General features: G+C 38.3%; 1 protein-coding gene across 1 annotated transcript in view; it reads left to right on the forward strand.

The window, feature by feature from the left end:
* Positions 1–25804, forward strand: part of LOC150108468 (dynein axonemal heavy chain 7-like) — a 990001-nt gene that overhangs the window by 57508 nt on the left and 906689 nt on the right. Inside the window, exon 4 of the mRNA XM_090390473.1 lies at positions 17661–17846. Within this exon, the coding sequence (XP_090246599.1) occupies positions 17661–17846 (186 nt within the window). The remainder of the gene's footprint in view (positions 1–17660; positions 17847–25804) is intronic.

The raw sequence follows: 25804 nt of genomic DNA on the forward strand, positions 1-25804 counted from the left end.
CACTCACTTCTTCATTCATAAGTACCACTTCAATCTTTCCTTCCTTACTCTCCCACTCTTTCATATTGCTTCTTACATGCTCAATTCACTTTCTGCACTCATTACTCTTCCTTCCACCAGCAGTCTCTCTCTCTCTCCAAATGACTCACACCAAACTGATTCTTATATAGTCCATCAGTCTTATACAGTTCATTTTTTCCTTCAAACTCATTCCACACATTAACAAATTGCACTCCTTTCTCTTCAAACATTTCTGCTAACATATCATTCATAAATCTTGCTCTTCACCTCATGTGATCATTATCATATCTGGACAACACACTGTTATCTTTTATCCTTCCCAGCAACCTCCTGATATCTAATCTTACATTCTCCTTGTTCTTTCCTCTGCTATGTAAGGTTGTTCTTGTTCTTGTTCTTTTATATCCATTTACTGAAGGCTGCACTACTTGGGTGTTGCTTTAATTATTTCCATAATACCTCCATTCTTTCTACTTCTAAAACGATGCTTCATGTCATCCAAGGATTTTGGCTTGGTCGTGTACATGTTGTCTTCATTCTACATGTTTAAATTTATAGTTAATTTCTTTCACTTTTAATTTTTGTTTTGTGAATATTCATATTCTGTCTCCTTGCTTTATTTCTCAACATTGTGTATGCAATTGGAAGCCTGTAATTAAGTACTTGGTACTTCATCATTACTATTGGAGACTTGAGTTAGTATTAATATATCAATAATATCAGTATGATTCAGATATGCTTTTAACATAAGCCAATATTTTTGATTACTTCTCATGTTTATATGTAGAATAGAGAGCTTTCAGTCTGTCAGTGAATGAGTTAAGAATATGATAGCTGTTATTCTGTTCTGTTTGTGTTTTGCTGCTATTAAGTCTGCTTGACTTAATAACAGCAAACAGTTGTCTAACTGTATCAAAAGTGAAGACTTAGCTGTCTTCACTTTTGATACAGTTAGAGGTACTTCACTTTCACTGTGATAGCTCTTGATTTGTTTTGGATTTGAGTTTTGTGACATTCTCTTGAGTATTTTTGCATCTCTGATCCATAAAAATTAATAATATTTCATAATTTTGATTTTATTGCCTGGTACAGCAAATTTTGGTGGAAAGGTCTTAAATACTCAGACAAGAAAGTGAAGTATTATCTTGAGACATGTTCAGTCTTTTCAGTCTGGTGGCTTTTATAAGATTTTCTCTTGTGAACATGCTTATTAGCTGAACTATCAGTGGGTCATGGGAAACTGTTTTTTTTTTTTTTTGGGTAGTTGATTTATAGACCTGAATGTTGTTCAGTTGCTGGGTTTTGTCATTAGCATCGTCTAACTTTAGAACTGTATCCGTTAGGTTTTCTGCTGTTTTAGTTTCATGGAGGCTGTGTATGATATGATGTCCCTCATGTTATTGTTATCGATTAAAAATTTGTTACTGCTATTTTTCAAAGAGTTGAGTTCTTTTTAAAGTTCACAGGTCCCTTTTATTAGACTGTGTTGTCTCTCATTTATCATGTTGACCCTATTTTTAGTATCCTTTACAGTTTGTTAGACTTCTTTGATTTGATAAGTTTAAAGAATTGAAACTAAAAGGCTCACCAGTGTTCCTCATTATTTTTACTTCTTTGCCTACTTTTGCTTCCATTAGAATAAGCTGTATTGTTAATGTTTTCCTTGCTGTTGTTAGTTGTGTTTCTTTGTTTTCCCTGGAGTAGAAGATCTGTCATGTTTCACATTGGATTTACACTACCAAGTAAATTCGAAAAGCACAGAAGATTTCTAAGGAATTTTCTACACATTATGGCATTCCCTTTGGATGATAGATCCTTCAGGTTTTTATTACACCTCATGACTCACTTTACTTCCTCAAGCTGCTGCTGATGGTTTAACAATATCAACATTCTTCTACCATTGTTGAGCACTGTCCATATCTGAACTTTAACTAGATGCAGTTTGAAAACTACTTGATATATTTCAATTGTTTATCTTCAGCTGGTTGAGTGGAAGAATATTGTAACACTTTTAGATTAAATGACAAGAATAAAAACATTAAAAATTCTAGAAATGGAAGCTGTGGGAAGAACATATGCACTCTTGCATGCTCACACAGTGTCCTCTCATAGTAGTAACAATAATAATAATAATAATAATAATAATAATAATAGTAGTAGTAGTAGTGACTTGACTTATCTAGGCGCTATCAGCCCCCCCCCCGGGGGGGGGGACTTTTGGCCTCAAGCACCACGTGATGCCACTGAGCAGGTCCTCTGTGACTTTCCGCCACATTTCGATCTCCAGCCTGACACCCTGCAGGTCCTCCTCCTCCTCATGATCTGCCCATCTCCTTCTCGGTCTCCCTGGCGGCCTCCCTGATCAGGGTTGGGTCTCACAGTCCTTTCGGAGTCCATACGATGCAGGTGCCCCAGCCACTGAAGACGCCAGGCTCGCAGCTTCATCAAGACGTCTGCTAAGTTGTACAAAGCATGTATAGCAGCATTAGACCACCTCTTCCAGGATCCATCTGCCATGACCCCCTCCATAGATACGTCATAGCATCTTATTCTTGAATACTCTCAGGTGGTCAATTTGCCTCACCGTGAGAGTCCACGCTTCAGCACTGTAGAAGAGAAGAGGTCTAATCAGAGTCTTGTATAGTCTCACCTTAGTAATCCAAAACAGTATATATACATGAGGCAAAAAGGGCACTTGGTAGTAGGCCACATTCGCGGCATTCACCTTACTCTGGACATCAGCTTCAACTTTGTTGTCTTCAGTCACAACAGACCCCAGGTACCTAAATTCTGTCACCCTCTCAAAATGAGCAGCTCCCTCTAGATCATGAGCAGCATGGCGAGTCATGAAAAAGTACTTCATCTTCTCTTCGTTTATCTTCACGCCAACGTCTTCTGTGGTTTCCTCAATGGCAGTAACCAGTGCCACTGCATCGTCCCATTGATGCGGCATGACATTCAGGTCATCTGCATAGCTAAGAATCCTGACTTGCACCCCCATGTCAACTCCACCCATCACTTACTGTATACTTCTAATTACTTTTTCCAGCACTAAATTGAAGAGATCGGAGAAAGCCCATCACCTGCTTCATGCCAATCTGTACTTGAAACGAGTCTGACAGGTCACCTTCTGCTTTCACTCTTGTTCTTAAACCAACCACACCTGCACCATTTTTCGAAGTTTTCGAGGCATTCCAATCTCCTCTAATGTCTGCCACATTTTTAGGTGTATAATTGGGCTTTGGAAAAGTCTATGAAAATATATGGACTTCCCGGATATATTCCCAGCACTTTTCAAAAACTTGGCGCAGCATGAAGAGTTGGTCTATTGTAGAACGCTTTCACTCTTGCTTCTAACTTCCTTCTGCTTTCACTCTTGCTCTTGAACCAGTCACACACACCTGCACCATTTTTTGAAGTTTTCGAGGAATTCCCAGCTCCTCTAACACCTGCCACATTTTTGTTTTTTGGGCGTATGATTGAGTCATAGGCTTTGGAAAAGTCTATGAAAATATTATGGACTTCCCGGTTATATTCCCAGCACTTTTCAAAAACTTGGCGCAAAGTGAAGAGTTGGTCTATTGTAGAACGGTTCCTCCTGAAGCCTGTCTGGTAGTCACCAAGACACTCTTCTGCATATGGCATGAGGCACATTAGCATGATGTTAGACAGCACCTTGTAGCCAGTCGTCAACAGTGAAATACCCCTGTAGTTGCTGCATTGAGACTTATCTCCTTTTTTATATACAAGGGTGATCAGCGACTCCTTCCACTTGTCAGGCAGCCGTTCTTCTCACCAGAGCAACAAGATGAGCCAGTGCAACTGCTCCAGCAGGACATCCCTGCCATTCTTCAGAAACTCTGCAGGAATGCAGTCCACTCCTGGAGCCTTATCACTTTTCAGCATGCAGACAGCACGAGTAATCTCACTAAGCATCGGCTCTTCAATATATGGTTCAGCAGTTTGGTAAGGAGTATGGTTCTCTGGTATTGCCATTCTAACATTGACGTTCAGCAAGTTCTCAAAATATCTAAGTCACTAGGCGAGGGCATCTTTTGAGTTTGTTAGAAGACTTCCACTCTCATCTCTTATGGTTGCCGCTTGTGTCTGGGCACCTCGCATGGCTTTGATCGTCTGATACATTTCCCGCCCATTATTCGTCACCCTATTTCTCTCTATGCTGGCCACCTTCTCATTAAGATACTTTCGCTTTTCCCTATGTAGACATGTATTCACCACTCTTCTCATCTTCTCATTTGCAGCCTTCTTCCTGCTGTCCACTAGGTAGTTCAGTAGTTCTTCCCTTCTATTACACTTTTTTTATGTAATCTTTGTCAAGTAGCTTTATTTTATCCTCCTACATGTTTCGCCAATTTTTCTATTGGCATCCTCAGGGAATACAAACTAGTAAGCTAAAATAAAGGTTACAGACTAGGTTATAACTGATGGTTCTAATTCATACAAAAAATTGGTATTGTGCGTGACAATGTGCGTGTCTCGTTAACGTGATTTATTCGTTATGGCTCATGATGTAATTGTTATGAAAGTTCATTTCTTTGATGTTTAATGATCTGATAAACGTTTTTCAAATTTCTGGTAAAATTAGACCTTGATTCTTGTTTAGGTTTTCAGTTTTACGGGCGACTGTAGCTGCTTCTTTAAAGGTTCTTGAATGGTAGTTATCTTCTATGTATGGCATAAGGCTCTTATCCCACTCAATGTGATGGTTAGTAGAGGCAAAGTGGCATTAAAGGCCTGAAATGTTTTGTCTGTTATTTCTGACATATCCTATGTGTTCTTTCTTTATCGTTTCAAAGCTTCTAGAGGTCTCACTTACGTAACTAATACCACATGAGCAAGGTATATTATATAATCCAGAGTACTTGTGGAATGGGTGAGGATATTTAGGTGATCTTAAAAATTTCCGAATAGTGTTGATTGGTTTGAATGCCACTCTGATCTTATGTGGTTTTAAAAGGTTAGCCAATTTTTTGGAAATGTTGCTGACACAAGGAATCGTAATTGTACTGATGTATTGGACGTCATCACGTTGTCGATGTGGTATATCAGTAAAGAGAATCTTGTTATAGAGTCTTTTTGGGTAACCATTTAAAGAAAGTTCTCTGGATATTGTGGTTAATTCCGTTAGTAGGTCATCCTTGTCTGTCGTATACTGTATAGCTCTTTTCTTGAGACTATGGATAATGCTAAGTTTCTGAGCTATGTGATGAGCTGAGTTGAAATGGAGGTAACGTCCAGTATTTGTAGGTTTTCTGTATACAGATAAGTTGATGCTATTATTGGTTTGTTTCTTTATTAAAATGTCAAGGAATGGCAGTTTTTTTATCTTTTTCCATTTCTAATGTGAATTTGATGGTACTGTGGAAACTATTGATTTGGTTGAGGTAATTCATTAGTTCTTCTTTCGTATGATCCCAAATGATAAAGATGTTATCTACATATCCGTACCAAATTTTTGGTTTTGGAATGATCTGGGAAAGATTTTTTTCTCTAGATCTTCCATGAATAAGTCCGCACAAGGAGGTGAGAGGGGGCTACCCATAGCTAATCCAGTGAGTTGTTTGTAGATCGTTTTTTGCCAAATAAAATAGTTAGAAGTTAAACAGTGATTGAACAAAGTAGTGATGTTTCTTGGGAACAAGTTGTCTAAGATTGATGACTTCAACCACTGGAATGTTAGTAAACAGAGATATAATGTCCAGGCTTGCTAGTATATCCTCTTCAAAGATAGGGATGTTTTTTATTTTATCTATAAAATGTTTTGAGTTTTTAATATAAGTATCCGAGCTGAAAGGATAATGCTGCTTTTTAATCGTAAGTCATTAGCCATTGGAAATGGTAGTAATGAGAAGGCTTTTTCTAAGTTGCAGATGAACTCTATTTTAGGAATGACAGTGGGTTTTAAAGCAAAATTGAATCCTTTTTTTGAGGTTAGAGATCTCAGGTTTACTTAAAATGTGTTTAGATAGGTTAATTATCACTTGGTTATCTGGTAGAGACGGTTTGCAGTTGCTATGATTATCATACAGCATATTGAATTTATCAATTTGTGTCTTTTTGCTGTGATTAAATGTTTTGGTAAAACTGTTGCTAATCATATTGTCTAATAGTTACCATGTCTCAGCGTCAAGATTATTAGAGATATCTGTGAATAAATTATAGCACTGTGAGTCTATTTTGCTAAGCATGAATCTCGTATGGCGAATTCTTTCTCTAAGAAGAGCATACGAAGTTCGTTGGGAAATCAAGTTGGCTTGTCTAGTTTTATAATATTGTTTCAAACGAAGAAATTTTGGGATCACACTATTGTCTCTATATCTTTTTTAAAAAAGTCAGATGGTTTAAATACCTAGCTTTTTTGCATTTTAAACCTTCAAGGTTGCATACCTTTTGTTTGGCGATCTCGTTGATCCTGTTCATTATGTTGAATTTTTTCTTAACAATTATTCATAAGACTATTACACTTTTTTTATATAATCTTTGTCAAGTAGCTTTATTTTATCCTCCTACATGTTTTGCCATGTAGGAGGATAAAATTTTTCTATTGGCATCCTCAGGGAATACAAGCTAGTAAGCTAAAATGAAGGTTACAGACTAGGTTATAACTGATGGTTCTAATTCATACAAAAAATTGGTATTGTGCGTGACAATGTGCGTGTCTCGTTAACGTGATTTATTCATTATGGCTCATGACGTAATTGTTATGAAAGATCATTTCTTTGATGTATAATGATCTGATAAAAGTTTTCCAAATTTCTGGTAAAATTAGACCTTGATTCTTGTTTAGTTATCTTCAAAGAAATTTATAAGATCACCAAAAGATCCTCACCCATTCTACAAGTACTCTGGAGTATATAATATACCTTGCTCATGTGGTATTAGTTACGTAGGTCAGATCTCTAGAAGCTTTAAAACGAGAAAGAAAGAACACATAGGATATGTCAGAAATAACAGACAAGACATTTCAGGCCTTTCATGCCACTTTGCCTCTACTAACCATCACATTGAGTGGGATAAGAGCCTTATGCCATACATAAAAGATAACTACCATTCAAGAACCTTTAAAGAAGCAGCTACAGTTGCCCGTAAAACTGAAAACCTAAACAAGAATCAAGGTCTAAATTTACCAGAAATTTGAAAAACTTTTATCAGATCATTAAACATCAAAGAAATGAACTTTCATAACAATTACGTCATGAGCCATAACGAATAAATCACGTTAACTAGACACGCACATTGTCACGCACAATACCAATTTTTTGTATGAATTAGAACCATCAGTTATAACCTAGTCTGTAACCTTTATTTTAGCTTACTAGTTTGTATTCCCTGAGTATGCCAATAAAAAAATTGGCGAAACATGTAGGAGGATAAAATAAAGCTACTTGACAAAGATTATATAAAAAAAGTGTAATAGTCATGAATAATTGTCAAGAAAAAATTCAACATAATGAACAGGATCAACGAGATCACTAAACAAAAGGTACGCAATCTCTAAGGTTTAAAATGCAAAAAAGCTAGGTATTTAAACCATCTGACTTTTTTAAAAAGATGTAGAGACAATAGCGCGATCCCAAAATTTCTTCGTTTGAAACAATATTATAAAGCTAGACAAGCCAACTTGATTTTCCAACGAACTTCGTATGCTCTTCTTAGAGAAAGAATTCGCCATACGAGATTCATGCTTAGCAAAATAGACTCACAGTGCTATAATTTATTCACAGATATCTCTAATAATCTTGATGCTGAGACATGGCAACTATTAGACAATATGATTAGCAACAGTTTTACGAAAACATTTAATCACAGCAAAAAGACACAAATTGATAAATTCAATATGCTGTATGATAATCATAGCAACTGCAAACCATCCCTACCAGATAACCAAGTGATAATTAACCTATCTAAACACAATTTAAGTAAACCTGAGATCTCTATCCTCAAAAAAAAGGATTCAGTTTTGCTTTAAAACCCACTATCATTCCTAAAATAGAGTTCATCTGCAACTTAGAAAAAGCCTTCTCATTACTACCATTTCCAATGGCTAATGACTTACGATTAAAAAGCAGCATAATCCTTTCAGCTCCGTCAAGATCTCCTAACACCAACTCTAACCAAATGGAAAGAAAAACACTTCTCAAATTAAGGAATAATAAAGATATCATCATACTCAAAGCCGACAAAGGTAATAATACAGTTATATTAAATACTAAAGATTATGAAGAAAAAATTAAAAATCTATTATCTGACATGATAACTAATATTTAAGGAATTGGCAGCGTATACTAGAAATATAAATTAAATAAACTTTAATATATACTTTCCGATATTTTGGCAAACGTCTCGTTGCCATCTTCTTGGGAACTTAATACAAAGACACGTGCACACAAGTACTACATAACAGCAAATGAGAACTGAAGCTAGGAAGCTAACGTTTTCCTAAAGTTCTGATGGTGCCCCCCCTGGTGGGCTATATTGGTGGTTCTTGGCCTTTGGGCTGAAGTTTTTCTGATAAATGTTTCCCAAATTTGGGACAGTCTCATGCATCCAAATTTGTTGAGGTTTGGCATATTCCTAAGGGCTGAGGTTGATTCCATGAATAGTCTTTCATACTTGAACTGGCTGCGGTGTATGACTGTGGCTTTCTTCCATCTTATTCTATGGCGAGTATCCAGAGCGTGGTCTGCAATCCCAGATTGGCTGTACTGGTAAAATCGGGTGTAATCCTTGTGTTCTGAGATTCTGATATTTGCTGTCCTGCCTGTTTGGCCAAAGTAAGACAATTTACAGCTGCAAGGGACCTGGTATACACCAGGTAGGTCTAGGGGAAGTGGTTGGTCTTTAGTGGAGTGGATAAGGGATGCCAATTTTCTATGTGGTCTGTAACAAGTGGTTAAGTCATGTTTTCTTAATATTTTGTTGATTTTTTCCGAGGTGTCTCGGATGTAGGAAATGGTGATGGATTTAGAGTAATCTTTTTTGTGAAGGGGAGGGGGTGGGGGTTGTGAATAACTGGGTTAAGTATTTTCTGGATTTTTTTTTTTTTGGGGGGGGGGGGAGCCATTGGCTGAGAAAGTGTTGCGGATGTGATTTAGTTCAGTGGTTAGGGCTTGATCATTTGAACAGATTATTTTTGCCCTGTTGAATAGTGTCTTAATAACTCCATATTGTTGTGAGGGGAGGTGATGGGATTGTTGGTGAATGTATCTGCCTGTATGGGTGGGTTTTCTATAAACTGAGAAAATGAAGGTTCCATCAGGTTGGTGGGTGACTGGTGTGTCTAGGAAGGGGAGGTTATTGTTTTCCTCTTTTTACAGGGTGAACTTGATTCTAGGGTGTTGGTTGTTTAAGTGTGTTAGGAAGGAGAGGAGTGAATCCGGGCCATGTGGCCAAATAGCAAACACATCATCAACGTAGTGAAGCCACATGGTAGGTTTTTGTGGGGCTGAGTTTAAGGCTTTCTCTTCAAAAGTCTCCATAAAGAAGTTGGCCAAGGGTGGGGAAAGTGGTGAACCCATGGCTGTCCCATCTATCTGTTTATAGAATTTTTCCTGCCAAACGAAATAGCCTGAGTTCATTGTAAACTGAAATAGGGCTGAGATATCGGGAGGAAATTTAGCTTGGATTAGTACTAGGGTTTCTTTGAGGGGTACATTTGTGAATAGGGAGGAGACATCAAACCTGACCATTAAGTCATTATGTTGCAGTGTAAGGTTTTCTATACTGGCTTTGAAGTGGGCTGAGTTTTTTATGTGTGATGCCAGTATAGTGTGAGAGCGCTTTGGCTAAATGCTTGACTAGTTTGTAAGTGGGGGAATCAATGCCATCCACTATGGGACGTAATGGCACATTTTCTTTATGTATTTTTTTTTGGGGGGGGGCGTCTAGAGTTGTAGGGTTTTAGTCATTATCTGACAGGTCTGTATATAAAGTTCTCAGTAGAGATCCTACCACAAAAAACCATAATGACACCAATGAATTATTACAATGAATGAATAACTGGCCTGTAGAAATTATAAAAAAACTAAAATCAATGCACCCACTAACTCCTAGATTGTATGACCTTCCAAAAATTCCTAAAGAATGTATACCATTACGTCCAATAGTTGATGGAATCTATTCTCCCCCTTACCAACTGTCCAAGTATCTTGTGAAGATTTTACAACAACACATTCACGCCTCGGATACTTATATTAAAAACTCAAAACATTTTATAGATAAAATAAACAACATTTCTATCTTTGAAGAGGATATACTAGCAAGCGTGGATTTTACATCTCTGTTTACTAACATTCCAGTGGTTGAAGTCATCAATCTTAGACAACTTGTTCCCAAGAAACATCACTACTTTGTTCAATCACTGTTTAACTTCTAACTATTTTATTTGGCAAAAAACGATCTACAAACAACTTACTGGATTAGCTATGGGTAGCCCCCTCTCACCTCCTTGTGCTGACTTATTCATGGAAGATCTAGAGAAAAAATCTTATCCCAGATCATTCCAAAACCAAAAATTTGTACAGATATGTAGATGACATCTTTATCATTTGGGATCATACGAAAGAAGAACTAATGAATTACCTCAACCAAATCAATAGTTTCCACAGTACCATCAAATTCACATTAGAAATGGAAAAAGATAAAAAACTGCCATTCCTTGACATTTTAAAAAAGAAACAAACCAATAATAGCATCAACTTATCTGTATACAGAAAACCTACAAATACTGGACGTTAACTCCATTTCAACTCAGCTCATCACATAGCTCAGAAACTTAGCATTATCCATAGTCTCAAGAAAAGAGCTATACAGTATACGACAGACAAGGATGACCTACTAACGGAATTAACCACAATATCCAGAGAACTTTCTTTAAATGGTTACCCAAAAAGACTCTATAACAAGATTCTCTTTACTGATATACCACATCGACAACGTGATGACGTCCAATACATCAGTACATTTACGATTCCTTTTGTCAGCAACATTTCCAAAAAATTAGCTAACCTTTTAAAACCACATAAGATCAGAGTGGCATTCAAACCAATCAACACTATTTGGAAATTTTTAAGATCACCAAAAGATCCTCACCCATTCTACAAGTACTCTGGAGTATATAATATACCTTGCTCATGTGGTATTAGTTACGTAGGTCAGATCTCTAGAAGCTTTAAAACGAGAAAGAAAGAACACATAGGATATGTCAGAAATAACAGACAAGACATTTCAGGCCTTTCATGCCACTTTGCCTCTACTAACCATCACATTGAGTGGGATAAGAGCCTTATGCCATACATAAAAGATAACTACCATTCAAGAACCTTTAAAGAAGCAGCTACAGTTGCCCGTATAACTGAAAACCTAAACAAGAATCAAGGTCTAATTTTACCAGAAATTTGGAAAAATTTCTGGAAAAAATTGGTGAAACATGTAGGAGGATAAAATAAAGCTACTTGACAAAGATTATATAAAAAAAGTGTAATAGTCTTATGAATAATTGTCAAGAAAAAATTGAATATAGTGCTTCCCTTTGTTTCAATACAGCTTCTTCACACTTTCTATTAAACCATGCCTTTATTCTTCTCTTTCTCTTTCCCACAGTTCTTGAGGCAGCTGACATGTCCGTATTTTTGATGGTATTTCACATCCCATCCGGATCCCCTCCTCCTCCTGTAGCTCCTCAAAACGGTTCTGCAGCTCTAACTGGAAAGCCTGCTTGCCTTCTGCTGTTTTCAACTTGTCCAAATCCCATACAGGTCGTGTGGTAGGACATGAAGGCTTCTAAACTGCAATTCTGTGCCTGAAATTGTAGGCTATCAGGTAGTGGTCGCTATCTCCGTCTGCTCCTCTGAAACTCCTCACATCCGAGATGGAGCTGTGGTGATGCCGATTTGGTTAGCTGTTCTACCTTCCGGTGATCTCCAGGTCTGCTTGTGGATGTCTTTGTGCACAAACAGTACTCTTTACAAAGCATCCTGTGGCTGAGGTGAAACTCGCAAGTCGGGCCCTATTATCGTTGCACTCCACGTGTAGACTCTCACAACCTACAAAAGGATGCCACACATGTTCTCTCTCTCTCCGGCTTCGCATTGAAATCTCCTACCACTAACTTAACATCATAAGACAGTAGATTAGCACAAGCACACTCAAGCACTTCATAAAAACAATCTTTGGCTTCCTCCAAGCTCTCTTCCGTAGGCACATAACAGTTCACAATAGATACGTTTTGAAAACTTCCCTTAACTCTAATAGTGCACATCCAATTATTCACAGGTTTAAAATCTAAAATGTTACACCAAAATTTATCACACTAAAAACACAATTCCGAGGACTCTTCGTCCTCTGTTGTCACCACTATAGTATAGTGTGTACCCCTGATTGCGGGTCGAGCCGTGGCCCGGCCAACGTGCCTCTTGTACAACACACAATCCAATTTTATACTATTGTAAGACATTCATCACATTTAAAAGAGCACTTCTTTCATCAAAACTGCATATATTCCAAGTCCCAAAATGATTAGTAATCATTGTCATAAAAGTGTCCAAATTCTGAGGCTTCTTGGTGCTTGTTTCATAACCAGAGGTATTTTTACAGGAGGGTTGGTTGGCCCCTCGCTAACCCTCCCCATTTCTCAGGGCTTGGGACCGGCAAGGCTTCAACGGTGTCCTTTCTTGACTCCTCCACCTTAGCTGGGTTAAAAGTAGTAGTAGTAGTAATAAAATATTAATAATAATCATAAAATAATCTCTCTCTTGCACCTTTTATGTATACATGGTGATAGTTCAACATGCCAAACTATAATGTTTTTTGAAGAAGACATTTCATTTAACATTTTCAGTTGGTCATGTAAATTAGTCATATAATGATCTCTTATTCCCTGCAGCTTACTAATTATAATCTCCTTTTATCTTTTACAGGTATCTGAAATTCATTAAGTTTTTTTTTTTCTTTTATTCCTTTCCTGTTGCTCCTTTTCTTTACTTTGTTCCTGTCATTCTAAATGTCCATTCTTCATACTGCTTATTATTATTATTATTATTATTATTATTATTATTATTATTATTATTATTCAGGCCTCCAAGGATTCAAAAGACTCATCGAGGGAGGTCCTTCCTAAGACATAAAGTCTGTCAAGACTCATCGAGGGAAGGTCCCCCCCCCTGAGAAACACAAAGTTTATCATACCACTCTTTAAAGTCACTGACCGTTCTCGCTCCCACCACTCCATCAGGCAATGCATTCCACGGCTCAACCACCCTCCACACAAAGAAACCACTCCTTACCCTCTTGCTCACAGTTTCCTTTCGTAACTTCCAGGGATGGCCTCTTGTCATCACTCCTTCCCGCTGATCAACCAAGCGAAAGAACTCCCCAGTGTCAACCCTGTAACCACCTCTCAACAGTTTAAAAGTCTCAATCATATCATCTCTCCTTCTTCTATCCGCCAAACTCTGCAGTCCACATTCTCTCAGCCGATCCTCATAACTATCCTTGTACAGTCCTGAAACCATCTTTGTCATCCGTCTTTGTATCCTTTCCACAGTTAATTTATCCCCTTCAAATCCTCGGGACCAAATCTGAGAACAATAGTCCAAGTGTGGTCTGATCAGAGACTTATACAACGGAATGATAACCCTCTTATCTCTGCAGGTCAGTGTCCTTCTCATAATAGCAGCAATCCTCTGTGTTACCTTCACCACCTTTGCAATATGTCCCCTAAACTTCAGGTTTCTATCAATCATCAACCCCAGATCTCTTGTCTCCCCTACTTCCTCCAGTATAACTCCTCCCATAGAGTATGCAGCATCCCATCGATGTTTCCCAAACCTCAAGACCTTACATTTTGCTGCATTAAACTGACACCCCCATTCATTTGCCCATCTATCTAGCTTATTTAAATCCTCTTGCAGGGCTACCACATCTGCGCTATTACTAATAATCCTTCCCAGCTTCGCATCATCCGCAAACAACTGAATATCCCCCTGCAATCCACTGGCTATGTCATTGATATAAAGGTTAAACAATATAGGTCCTAGTACTGAGCCCTGTGGGACCCCACTTGTAACCCTCTGCCTCCTGGAAACTGCTCCACCATACACAACTCTCTGATACCTATCAGACAGCCAATCCTGAATCCAGTTGACCAATCTGACATCCAGACCCATGTGCTGCAACTTAAATATCAGCTTATCATGTGGCACCCTGTCAAATGCCTTCGCCAAGTCTAAGAAAATTGCAGTATATGCCTTTCCCTCATCTAATGCTCTTGTAACTTTATTATAAAAGGCTAGCATATTGCTAAAACAAGAGCGTCCTTTCACAAATCCATGTTGATTCTCACAGATAACATTACCCTCATCTGCCCAATGCTGTACACGGTCCCTCACTACTTTCTCCAAGATCTTAACAACTACTGATGACACACAGACTGGCCTATAATTAGACACTTCCAGTCTGTTACAACCCTTATGCAATGGCACTATCTTACCTTCCTTCCATTCCCTGGGCACCTTTGCCAAAGCCAGACTTTCATTGTAAAGCCACGTTAAAGGTATTGTCAATTCGCTAGCACATTCTCTCAAAACTCGTGGCAAAATACCATCCAGTCCCACAGCTTTACTGACATCCAGAGTACTCAGTATCTGAAACACACTCTCCTCCTGTACCTCCAGACCTCATACCAGTCCTATCCCTCTAGCATTAAAACTGACTCCTCTAGGATGAAATACTCCAATAAAGTGTTCATTGAACAATTCCACTATGTCCTCTGCATCAGTCACTCTATTCCCATTTTTATCCCACAATATCATTCTTCCACAGTCATTTCTCCTCCTACTGGCCACATAGCTAAAAAATTCCCTAGGATTTTCTTTGGATCTTAGGGCCAATCTCCTCTCATATTCCAGTTTCGCTTTCCTTACCACACGAGTCACTCTTCTGGCCTGTGTCTTATATTCTTCACCCATCCTCTCTTCACCTGTCTCCTTATATCTCTTCCATAGCCTCTTTTTCGCATGCAGTTCCTGTTTAATGTTGTTTGTCATCCACTTTACTCCAAATTGCGCCCTCTTCTTCACTCGTGGTATACAACTTACCATTGCTGATAACAAATATTCTTTCACAATTTCCCATGCACTGGTGATATCCCGGCCGTCCAATTCCTCCCTCCATGAAACTTCCCGAAGTTGACGTCTAAGACTATTATAATCACCTGCCTTATAATTCCACATAAGTTCCCGTCTCTTTGATACTCCTGCATGTCTATTCATTTTCCATGTCAACACCATATGGTCACTCTCTCCAACTGGTGGGAGAGACGTCAACTCAGTTATTATCAACTCTTCTGATGCTATAACCAAATCCAAAATTTTTGAACCTCTTGTTCCCTCTGTTACATGTTGCCTAAGACATTTGTCCCTCAAGAATTCTAGAAATTCCATTCCCCTATTGTTACATGCATCTTCCTCTCTCCAATTTATACTACTGAAGTTAAAATCTCCCATAACAATCATTCTTCTTGCACTTGCCAAACTTAGCTGTCTAAACATCTCCTGGTCCCCATCCTCTGTGCTCCTGGGTCTGTAGCAACACCCCACTAAATATCCTGTCTTGCCTACCTCTACCTCACACCATACGCTCTCAAAATCATTTGTCTCACTTCCTTCCAAATTCTCCACTCTTAGAGGACTTAGGTCATCACTTATCATAAGCAGCACCCCACCACCACGCTTTCCCCTCCTATCCTGACGAAAAATGCTATACCCAGCGACTTCTATTCCTGTTGTTATATTCCCTTCTGTCAACCACGTCTCAGTGATCGCAATAATTTTTGGCCAGGCTGATGCTATCTGCGCCACCAATTCCTCTCCCTTATTCCGGATACTCCTGGCATTAGTATACAGCATATAAATGCCATTGTTTCTATACCCAGCCTTATCCCTTCTAGACTCCACTGGGCTCAGTGTTACCTGACATTGTCTCCCTTCTCCCAAGTATCCATTCCCACAAGAGGCCACCCCTGCTATCATCCTCCCTGGGACACACTGACTCGTTCAGAACAGCAATCTCTCCAGATGCCTACGTCCTTCCTCATTCAAATGTAAACGGTCTCTCGCATACAACTCCTCTCTTTCCTCAAACGCACTCCAAGCATCCACATATACCAGTCCTCTCTTGTCACACATTCTCGCTCTTATGCCATTCAATATCACCACTCTTCTGCTCAGCTCATCATTATCATACCTAGGCAACACGCACACTATTTTTCCTCTCTCTGTCTTCTTCCGTACAGTCTCAAGCAAAAATCTCATATCTCTTGCTGCCCGACTTACATTACCACTCAAGTCATTCGTTCCTACCATCACAATCATCTCATCCACCCTTTCACCTCTCTTAATTGCCATAGCCACCCTTTCTATTGTTCCTCCTGGCAAACACTCCTCACGCATCCTATCTTGAACACCACGGATCATTGAGTCGCCATACATTATACCTCTTACCATTCCCTCGCTCCTATTGTTTCCATTCTCTCCTCTTCTTTCATTCCCATACCTCTCTCTCATTCCCTCTCTCCTACTGTTTCCATTTTCTCCACTTCTAGCACTTCCATATCCCTCTCTCATTCTGTCTCTCCTACTACTGTTTCCATCCTCTCGTCTTCTAGCATTCCCATACCTCTCTCTCATTCCATCTCTCCTACCATTTCCATTCTCTCCTCTTCTAGCACTTCCATATCTCTCTCTCATTCCGTCTCTCCTACTGTTTCCATCCTCTCGTCTGCTGGCATTCCCATACCTCTCTCTCATTCCCTCTCTTCTTCTGTTTCCATTCTCTCCTCTTCTAGCACCCCCATACCTCTCACTCATACTCCTTAAATTCTCTCTCTCTCCTACTCTGATTTGCCTTGCATTTATCTCTTCCATTCTCCTAATCTTATCTTTCATACTTCTGCTCTCATTCACTAGACATTCCACCTCCTCTTTCAACTCATCTATCTCCCTCTGCAGGTCAGTCACTCTTAATCTAAATTCACTCTCCCATACAAAACCATCTCCTAAACTTCCACAGTCACTCACACCTTCCACACTATCAACTATTATTTTCTCATTCGCTCCTATCATACTACTTGTCTTCCTATTCTCCGTTCCTGGAGCAACAAAGTCGGATATCGATATATCTAATGTATTTATTTTCTCCAACTGCCTGCATTTGGCGCACATACGCTCTCCACTCTCTTTAACAAGCCACATATGTAATTCCCGAGAAGCATACATGCCGCAAGTTATTATTATTATTATTATTATTATTATTATTATTATCTTTTTTTTTTTTTTTTACTTATCCTCTGATACTATAACTTAGTCAACTATTTTTTTTTTTCTCATCATGATGCTAACACTATTCTTTTATCAGAAAAAGCATGATGTCATTCTACAGAATTCATTTCTTAGACAAAAAAATTTTGCCTCCCTTTTCTCTCTCTGATTGTCGGCATCATTCTTAACAGTATGCATATTCCTCAGCTGCTCATAATCATATTTTATGCTTTTCTCTATTTGAAACAAATAGATCAAATTAATTAATCATCAAAGAATAATGAAATTCTGCATATTTTTCAGAAAAATATTCCTGCTATAGGAGTACTCTGCAATCCAGGAATGAGAACACGCCACTGGATTGAAGTATCTCATATTATTGGTAAGGAAATTATTCCTGATACAGGTACTTCATTGCGGAAACTTTTGGAGCTTAAAGTTCAAGATTACACAGAAAAAATTGAACCAATTAGTTCAATTGCTACAAGGGTAAGATTACTTGGAAAAAATGCATGAAAATGTTTGAAAAAATACCATAGTTTTAATTGTATTTATTTACCAAAACATTGTTATTTCTTATTCAGAATGTGAACAAGAATATGATTCAACTACATCCTTCACGACTGCTTTCCATATACAAGTACATATACTTATATATTATGATATGGCCATATTATATGATGTAGATATAGGTATAGAATGTGAAGGGGTATAATATTTTTAGGGACGATAGAGAAAATGGGACAAGGGATATTTCTGATGATAGCAGATGAATTGTAACCAAAACAAGTAGGAGATCAAGAAGATAGTCTTGTGGACTTGATTTGTGAGACAAAGGCCATAGGACAAAATATACAGTTAGTTGCTGCTGTTGGCCAAGAAGTTCAACGGATGATGTTGAAGATATGCATCAGCAAATTAATATAAAGAACGTCTAACTCTTATGGGGATTCAAGTTACAGAAACATGTAACTTGGTTTGGAAGAAGGAAAGATCACATGATGGGAAGGAATGAAATTTATTCACTTACTAAGAGATAATTACTTGAAACAGCATATAATGGAAAGGACTCTGTGTCCTTGCCATCACTTGCTGCTGAGAGTGTTGGATATGGTCTTAGGATCAGAAGATCTGTCTCTGTAACCAAGGGGGTACTACCGCCTCTGATTGGGAAGAGTGATCATGTGATCTTGACTTTGGAGGTTGCAAAATTCAAACTTTTGCAACCTCCTTTAGATACTATACCCAGTGTCAGGTGGATTAATCAGGTAGGGGGTTAGATGGATGAATAGTAGTATTTAAGCAAGAGCCCACAAAAAAAGAAAATATTATTGAACGCATATAAGGAGAAGGTGATCAGCAAGCTCACAAGAAGTATCTTACATACTTGCGTATTAGATACTTAGTACATAATACATACTTAGGTACTTAGACACTTGCGTATCTTAGGTGTGTTAAGTTTCTGTTATTAATTTTTATACCAAGGTTTGTTCAGTTTATATTATTAAATATTTCTTGAATGACTGTTGTAAAGATTTTGGGTGATAGAGAATCTCCTTGTTGGACACCTTTTTCAATTGATATTTTATTGCTACTCCTGTGAAGTTGGATTGTTGCTGTTGCAGTGTGCTATCAACCAAATGCAAGTGATCAAACTAAAATACTCCCAAATTTCTGTACTAAAGGATCCTACCTGGGGCCAAGCCTAAAAATAATATAATTTAATATTGAAGGTTTCTCCAGTGTCAAGCAAGATCTCATTGCAAATATTTGCAGAGATAATGACTGTGATGTGCTCTGGCTGCAAGATGCTCACAGAGGAGAAGGTGCTGCAAGACCTTACATCCATGGCATGAAACTCATCAAAGAAATACCCCACACGATAAATATGGCAGTGCAATATTTACAAAAGAGAACTTGATCCCATCGTCCATTGACTCAACGAACAACAGAAACATTGAGATTATTATGATCACATTTAAAAATATCTCAATCACCTCAGTCTATAAACCACCAGAAGAAGCTATCTCCTTCCCTGACATCCTCCTCAATAATAATGCATACATGACTAATGTTGTATTAGGTGACTTTAACAGCCATAGTGTTAACTGGGGTTACACAAAGTCCAACGGAGATGGAGAACTTGTTGAAAAATGGACTGAAAACCTTTCTCTAAACCTGATACATAATCCAAAACTTCCAGCATCTTTCAACAGTGGCAGATAGAAGCGAGGCTATAACCTTGACCTCATATTTGTTAGCTCAAAAATATCCAACATCTGTGTTAAAAAGGTTTTAAATCTGATTCCACATACTCAACATAGACCTATAATGCTTCAAATCAATTTAGCAATTATGCCTAACACCGTCCTTTACAGACGACGATTTAATTTCCAAAAAGCTAATTGGAAGGGTTTTATGGAAGATTTTGACCGCTCCATAGAAGAAGTCCCTCCAAACCCTCAAGAGTATCCAGAATTCATAAAATTACTGAGGAAAATCTCCACCAAACACATCCCTCGAGGATGCCGTACAAACTACATTCCAGGCCTTTCCAGTGGCATACAAGTCCAGTATGCTGATTACTTACAACTTCACAACACCAACCCCTTCTCCGAAGAGACTATCCAAGTAGGAGAAAAATTATGCTCTAAGATGGCAGAGGAAAGGCGTTCCTCATGGAAAAAAGAAATAGTAGTCCTTGATATGACCCATAGTAGTAGAAAGGCATGGAACTTTATCAATAAGGAAGGATTAAGAAGGATTTCACTAAGCCATATGAGCATCTGCTGGTAACAGCTAATCAAATTGCTCACCAGCTGCTGCTGAATGGAAAATTCACTAAAAAACACACAAAAAAAATAAGATACTTAGAACCCCAAGTGAAGAATAAAATATGATTAACTCAGATTTCACCATCACTGAACTCAATGCTGCCATAAACCTATTAAAACCTAGAAAATCTGCAGGCCTTGATGATGTCTGTAATGAACAGATTAAACATTTTGGAACCAGGACTAAAGAGTGGTTATTAAACCTATACAACACTTGCCTCAGAACCCTAAGGATATCAACTATCTGGAGGCATGCCAAAGTGGTGGCCTTTCTGAAACCAGGGAAAGCCCCAACCGAAGCAAAAAATTACAGACCTATATCACTACTCAGCAACCTCTTTAAACTCTATGAACGATTAATTTTGAATAGGCTACAACCCCTAATTGAACCCCATCTTATTGCTGAGCAGGCTGGCTTTAGACCAGGCAAATCCTGCACATCACAAATTCTTAACCTCACTCAATGTATAGAAAATGGTTAGGTGCAAAAACTAGCCACAGGAGTAGTCTTTGTAGACCTAACTGCAGCATATGATACCATGAACCATCTCACACTCAGAAATAAAATATACAGAATAACTAGAGACTATCACCTTGTCCTCCTGATCCAATCACTCTTGGAAAACAGATGCTTTTACGTGGACCTTGGGGGTAGGAAGAGCCGCTGGCACCACCAAAAAAATGGCCTCCCCCATTGAAGTGTGTTATCACCATTACTTTTCAACATCTATATCAATGATCTCCCCATCTTTCCAGGAACTAGAAATTTTATCTATGCTGATGACCTTGCCATAGCTACTCGGTCAGAAAATTTCAAGCCCATTGAAACTACTTTATCACTTGCCTTAAATAGTCTAACCACATACTATACCAGCAATCAACTAAAACCAAACCATTTAAACCCAGACTGGCCTTTTCCACCTTAACAATAAGGAAGCCAACAGGAAGCTATAGATTTCTTGGGAAGGCTCTAATATAGAACATTCCTGGAAACTAATCTACCTCGGTGTGACTCTCGATCGCACCCTCTCATATAAAACCCATATAGAAAAAACAAAGGTAAAAGTGAATGCAAGAAACAACATACTAAGAAAGCTTACCTCCTCCAAATGGGGGTGCAGACCCTAGCACACTGAGATCTTCTGCCTTGGCCCTTTGCTATTCTTCTGCTGAATATGCTTGCCCAGTATGGTCCAGATCCTGCCATGCTGAAAAACTTGATCCAGCATTGAATGAAAGCTGCTGCTTAATTACAGGATGCCTGAAATCAACACCACTAAAAGACCTGTATACTTTGGCTGGTATTGCACCCCCCCCTTCAATTCAAAGATCTGCATGCTCAGCTGATGAAAGAAGCAGACAAATGAATGCCACCCGCTGTTCGGCCAGACCGCAGTGCCCCAAAGACTAAGATCCCGACATAGCTTCCTTACAACTGTTGAACCACCTAAAAACCTCCCAGAGACAAGACTTCAGCAATGGCTTGTACTATATCCTAAAAATAATACTGGTATTCCAACAGCCGAACATCTTCCACGTGGTGCCCACTTGGACTGGAATACTTGGAAAAGCCTAAACAGACTCCAGACGACGGAATGCTGCAAACAAAACCTCATCAAATGGGGTTACCACACTGGCCTAGACAATTGTGAGTGTGGGACAACCCAGTCCATGGAACACCTTCCTTCTTGTCCCTTTCTTCCATCGCCTTGTGCAAAAGAGGACCTTATATCCTGCATGGAAAGAGCAGTTGATTGTGCAAGATACTGGAGGAACTAATGAAAAAAGGAAACTAATACATAATAAGTTATGTATTAGTTTCCTTTTTTCATATTTAATTATTATTCCCTGTATAATTCACCTACCAAATCTAAGCTGATCTCATTGTAATGTATCCTAATTTGTTGGTAAATCATGTTGTACCACTTACTTACTACTGTACTACTTGTGTTTGGATATGAAATAAAATTAGGTTTGATGGAATCAAATGCTTTTTCCATAATCAGTAATGGCTAGACAGAGAGGCAATTGGTTTTCTTCTGCTTTTTCTATTATTTGTTTTACTTCATGAATATGATCAATTGTTTTAAAGCCTTTACAGAATCCTGCTTGTTCTGCTGGTTGATTTGGGTCTAGAAGAGGGATTAACCTGTTTCTTATTACTTTTTGTGAGAATTTGGTACAGATTAGAGAGAATACTAATTGGTCTATAGTCCTTTACTTCTTCTTTATCATCTTTTTTAAATAACAGTATCAGAGTAGAATTTTTCCAATTTTCTGGTACCTTTCCCTCTTCTAGGCATATATTTAGTAAGTTTGTGACATGGTGAATTATGTTGTTTTCTCCCCATTTAATTAATTCTATGTGAATTTGGTCTTCACTGGAACATTTTTCATTTTTCATTTGTTTTAATGCCTGTTTTATTTCATCTGAAGTGAATGGGGGAATGAATTCCATATGTAATGGGAAAGAGTTATATTTGTATTTGATTTATCTATTGAAGGATCACTATAGAGTTCTTTATAAAATTCTTCTAGTCTGTTTAGGATTTGTTCTTAATTTCTTATTGTAGTTGCATCCTTATCTTTTATTGCAGTTATTTGACTTTTGCCAACTGATAAGTGTTTTCTTAGTATTTTAATATATATTTATTGTTTTCAATTGTTTCTTTTATTTTTGAAAAAAAAAAAATGATACTGTAGTTTTTCTCTCAATTCACTTATGACATGCTGATTTTTTTTCAGACTGGTTTGGCATACTTGTAAATCCATGGGCATGGTTTGTAGTTGCTGTAATTTTGCTTACTAATTTAGCAAGACTAATTTCCTCTGTTCTATCTGAGTAAGTCTTGAAAAGATGAGCAAATATTGTAGAGATCAGCCCATTTAGCACCATTGTAAGATTATTATTATTATTATTATTATTATGCTAAGATCCAATGGAGTTAAAGACTCATCTAAGAGGTCCTTTTGTCACACACAGCTCATCATACCGCACCTTAAACACACTCGAATTCTCAGCAGACACCACACTCTTAGGCAAGGCATTCCAATCATTCACAACTCTGCATGCAAAAATCCTCTTTCTTACAACTTCCTTATAGAGCTTCCAGGGATGATCTCTGGTTCTCCCCTGATCACTCACTGTGTTCTGTAAAACCTCTTTGACATTGATCCTATAACAACCCCTTGCTATCTTGTATGTCTCTATCATATCACTCCTCTTCCTTCTGTCCGCTAGCCTCTGTAAATTGCATCTTCTCAACTTTTCCCTGTATTCAAGAATCCAGAGATCGGAACCTACCTTAGTCAGTCACCTCTGGACTCTTTCCAACATCTCTTCATCCTTTTGAAAACCAGGTGACCAAATCTGTGCACAGTAGTCCAGGTGTGGCTTAATCAGAGCCTTATACAATGGAACAAGGATCGCCTTACTTCTACAACTCAGTGTCCTCTGCATCATTCCCAGAAGACTTTTGTGTCATCCTCACAATTTTAGCAATGTGTCCTCTAAATTTTAGATCCTTATCTACTATCATCCCAAGATCTCTTATTTTCTCCACCTCCAAGTGTAAATTAGAATTTACACTTGGTGGGGGTAAATTGGTGGGGACAATATACACTTGGTGGTGGGAAAGTTTTAAAGTTTCCAAAACTTTTAAACTTTACATTTTGCAACATTGAACTGGCATCCACTATTCCCATGCCCACTCGCTCAATCTATTTCAGTCTTCTTGTAAGTCCACAACATTGTCTCTGCACTTCATAGTTCATTCCAACTTTGTGTCATCTGCAAACAACTGAATATCCCCCTCCAAATCTTCACCAATATCATTAACATATAGATTAAACAGCAATGGCCCTAAAACAGACCCCGAGGCACACCATTAGTGACTTTTCTCTTCCTGGATATTGCTCTCCCAAATACAACTTGCTGATACTTTTCAGATAGCCAATTATTGATTCAATGCAGTAATCTAATATCCAACCTCATCTACTCTAGTTTGACTATTAGCTTATCATGCGGTAATCGGTTAAAAAATCTTTACAAAATATAAGTATACTACTGTGTATATTTCTTCTCCTCTGTCCAGTGAAGATGTCACCTTATTGTAATAAGTAGATTACTAAAACATAACCTCCCTTTAGCAAATCCATGCTGTTATTAATGATAATGCCATTGTTGAAAGCCAAATTCTGGATCCTGGTTCTCACCAGCCTCTCCAACACCTGAACCACAACATCTGACACAGATAGGCCTATAAATTGATAAGGGAGGTCTATCCTCCCTTATAAAGCAGCAAAATCTTGCCCTCCTTTCACTCTTTTGGAACTTGACCCAGTGTAAGACTCGTATTAAATAAATGTCCAGCAGATTCCAAACTCTCTAGCACGTTCCTTCAAAATACCTGGTGATCTACAGCCTTATTAACATCATGTTAGCTAAATTCCTCATATATCTCTTGCTCACTTACAGCCAGTCTCTCCTCCTCATCATCAACTGCTCTCAGGCTCTCCATTAAGTCACCTTTAGGAACTGCTCATTATGTATCTCCATTATATCTTCTGCAGCAGTTGTTCTTATAACATTTTCTCCAATCAATGTCATCCTTCCATAATCATTCTTCTTTTTTTTTTCCTGGCTGAATATCAAAAGAACTCCCTAGGATTATTTTTGGCTTCATTAGCTCTGCTGCTGCTGCTCATACTTCAATTTTTGACTCTTGACAACCAAGTCACCCTCCTTGCCTGGTCTTTGTAATCCTCATGAAATTGATTATTACCACACCTCCATTCTGTCTCCATAATGACCTTTTTCTCTGTATTGCATGCTTAATCTCTTCATTCATCTATTTTACACACCTACCTTATTTAAACTTCTGACCCTTGGTATACATTTAGACATTGCTTCTAGAAGACAGTTGTTGAATTTTCCCCAAGCTGCATTGATCTCGTTTCTAGCTAACTCTTCATTCCATGCTACACCTGCAAGCTGTCTCCTGAGCTCCTCGTAATCCACTAGCCTTGTAATTCCCCAAGTCTGGTGGACTAACCCCTGTGAGGAAAGGGACTTTCCCTTTCCTCACAGAGGTCCTCATGATGCTGGCAACCACACAAGTAATCACTTCGTGGTCATTCTCACCAACTGGAGGGTGATTTAACACCTCATTTATAATTGCATTCTCTGATGAGATGAGATGAGATGAGATGAGATGATCAAATCTAAGATCCTCAGTCCTCGTGTGCCCTTTGTTACGTACTGCGTGAGGTAGTTGGCCCTCAAAAACTCAAGAAACTCATTTCCTTTTCTTACAGTTGCTATCTCATCATCCAGTTTATGTTACTATGATTAAAATCTCCCATAATGATCACCCTTTTCTTATTTGCTTGGCTTATTCGATTATACATTTCATGGTCACTACCATCCACATTACCAGGTCTATAACAACATCCGACTAAGTATTTTATTCTATTTACCTCTATCTCACACCATAATGCCTCAAAACCAGTGGCACTATTTCCCTCTTGTATCTCTACCTTGTGTGGACATAACTGTTTCTCTATCATCAATAGCATCCCCCTCCCCTTTTTTTTTTTACCTTTTCTATCTTG

Source organism: Typopeltis vanoorti, chromosome 3 (assembly GCF_054136105.1).
Source record: "Typopeltis vanoorti isolate ZY-2024b chromosome 3, IOZ_Tvanoo_1.0, whole genome shotgun sequence".
Classification (NCBI taxonomy): Eukaryota; Metazoa; Arthropoda; class Arachnida; order Uropygi; family Thelyphonidae; genus Typopeltis; species Typopeltis vanoorti.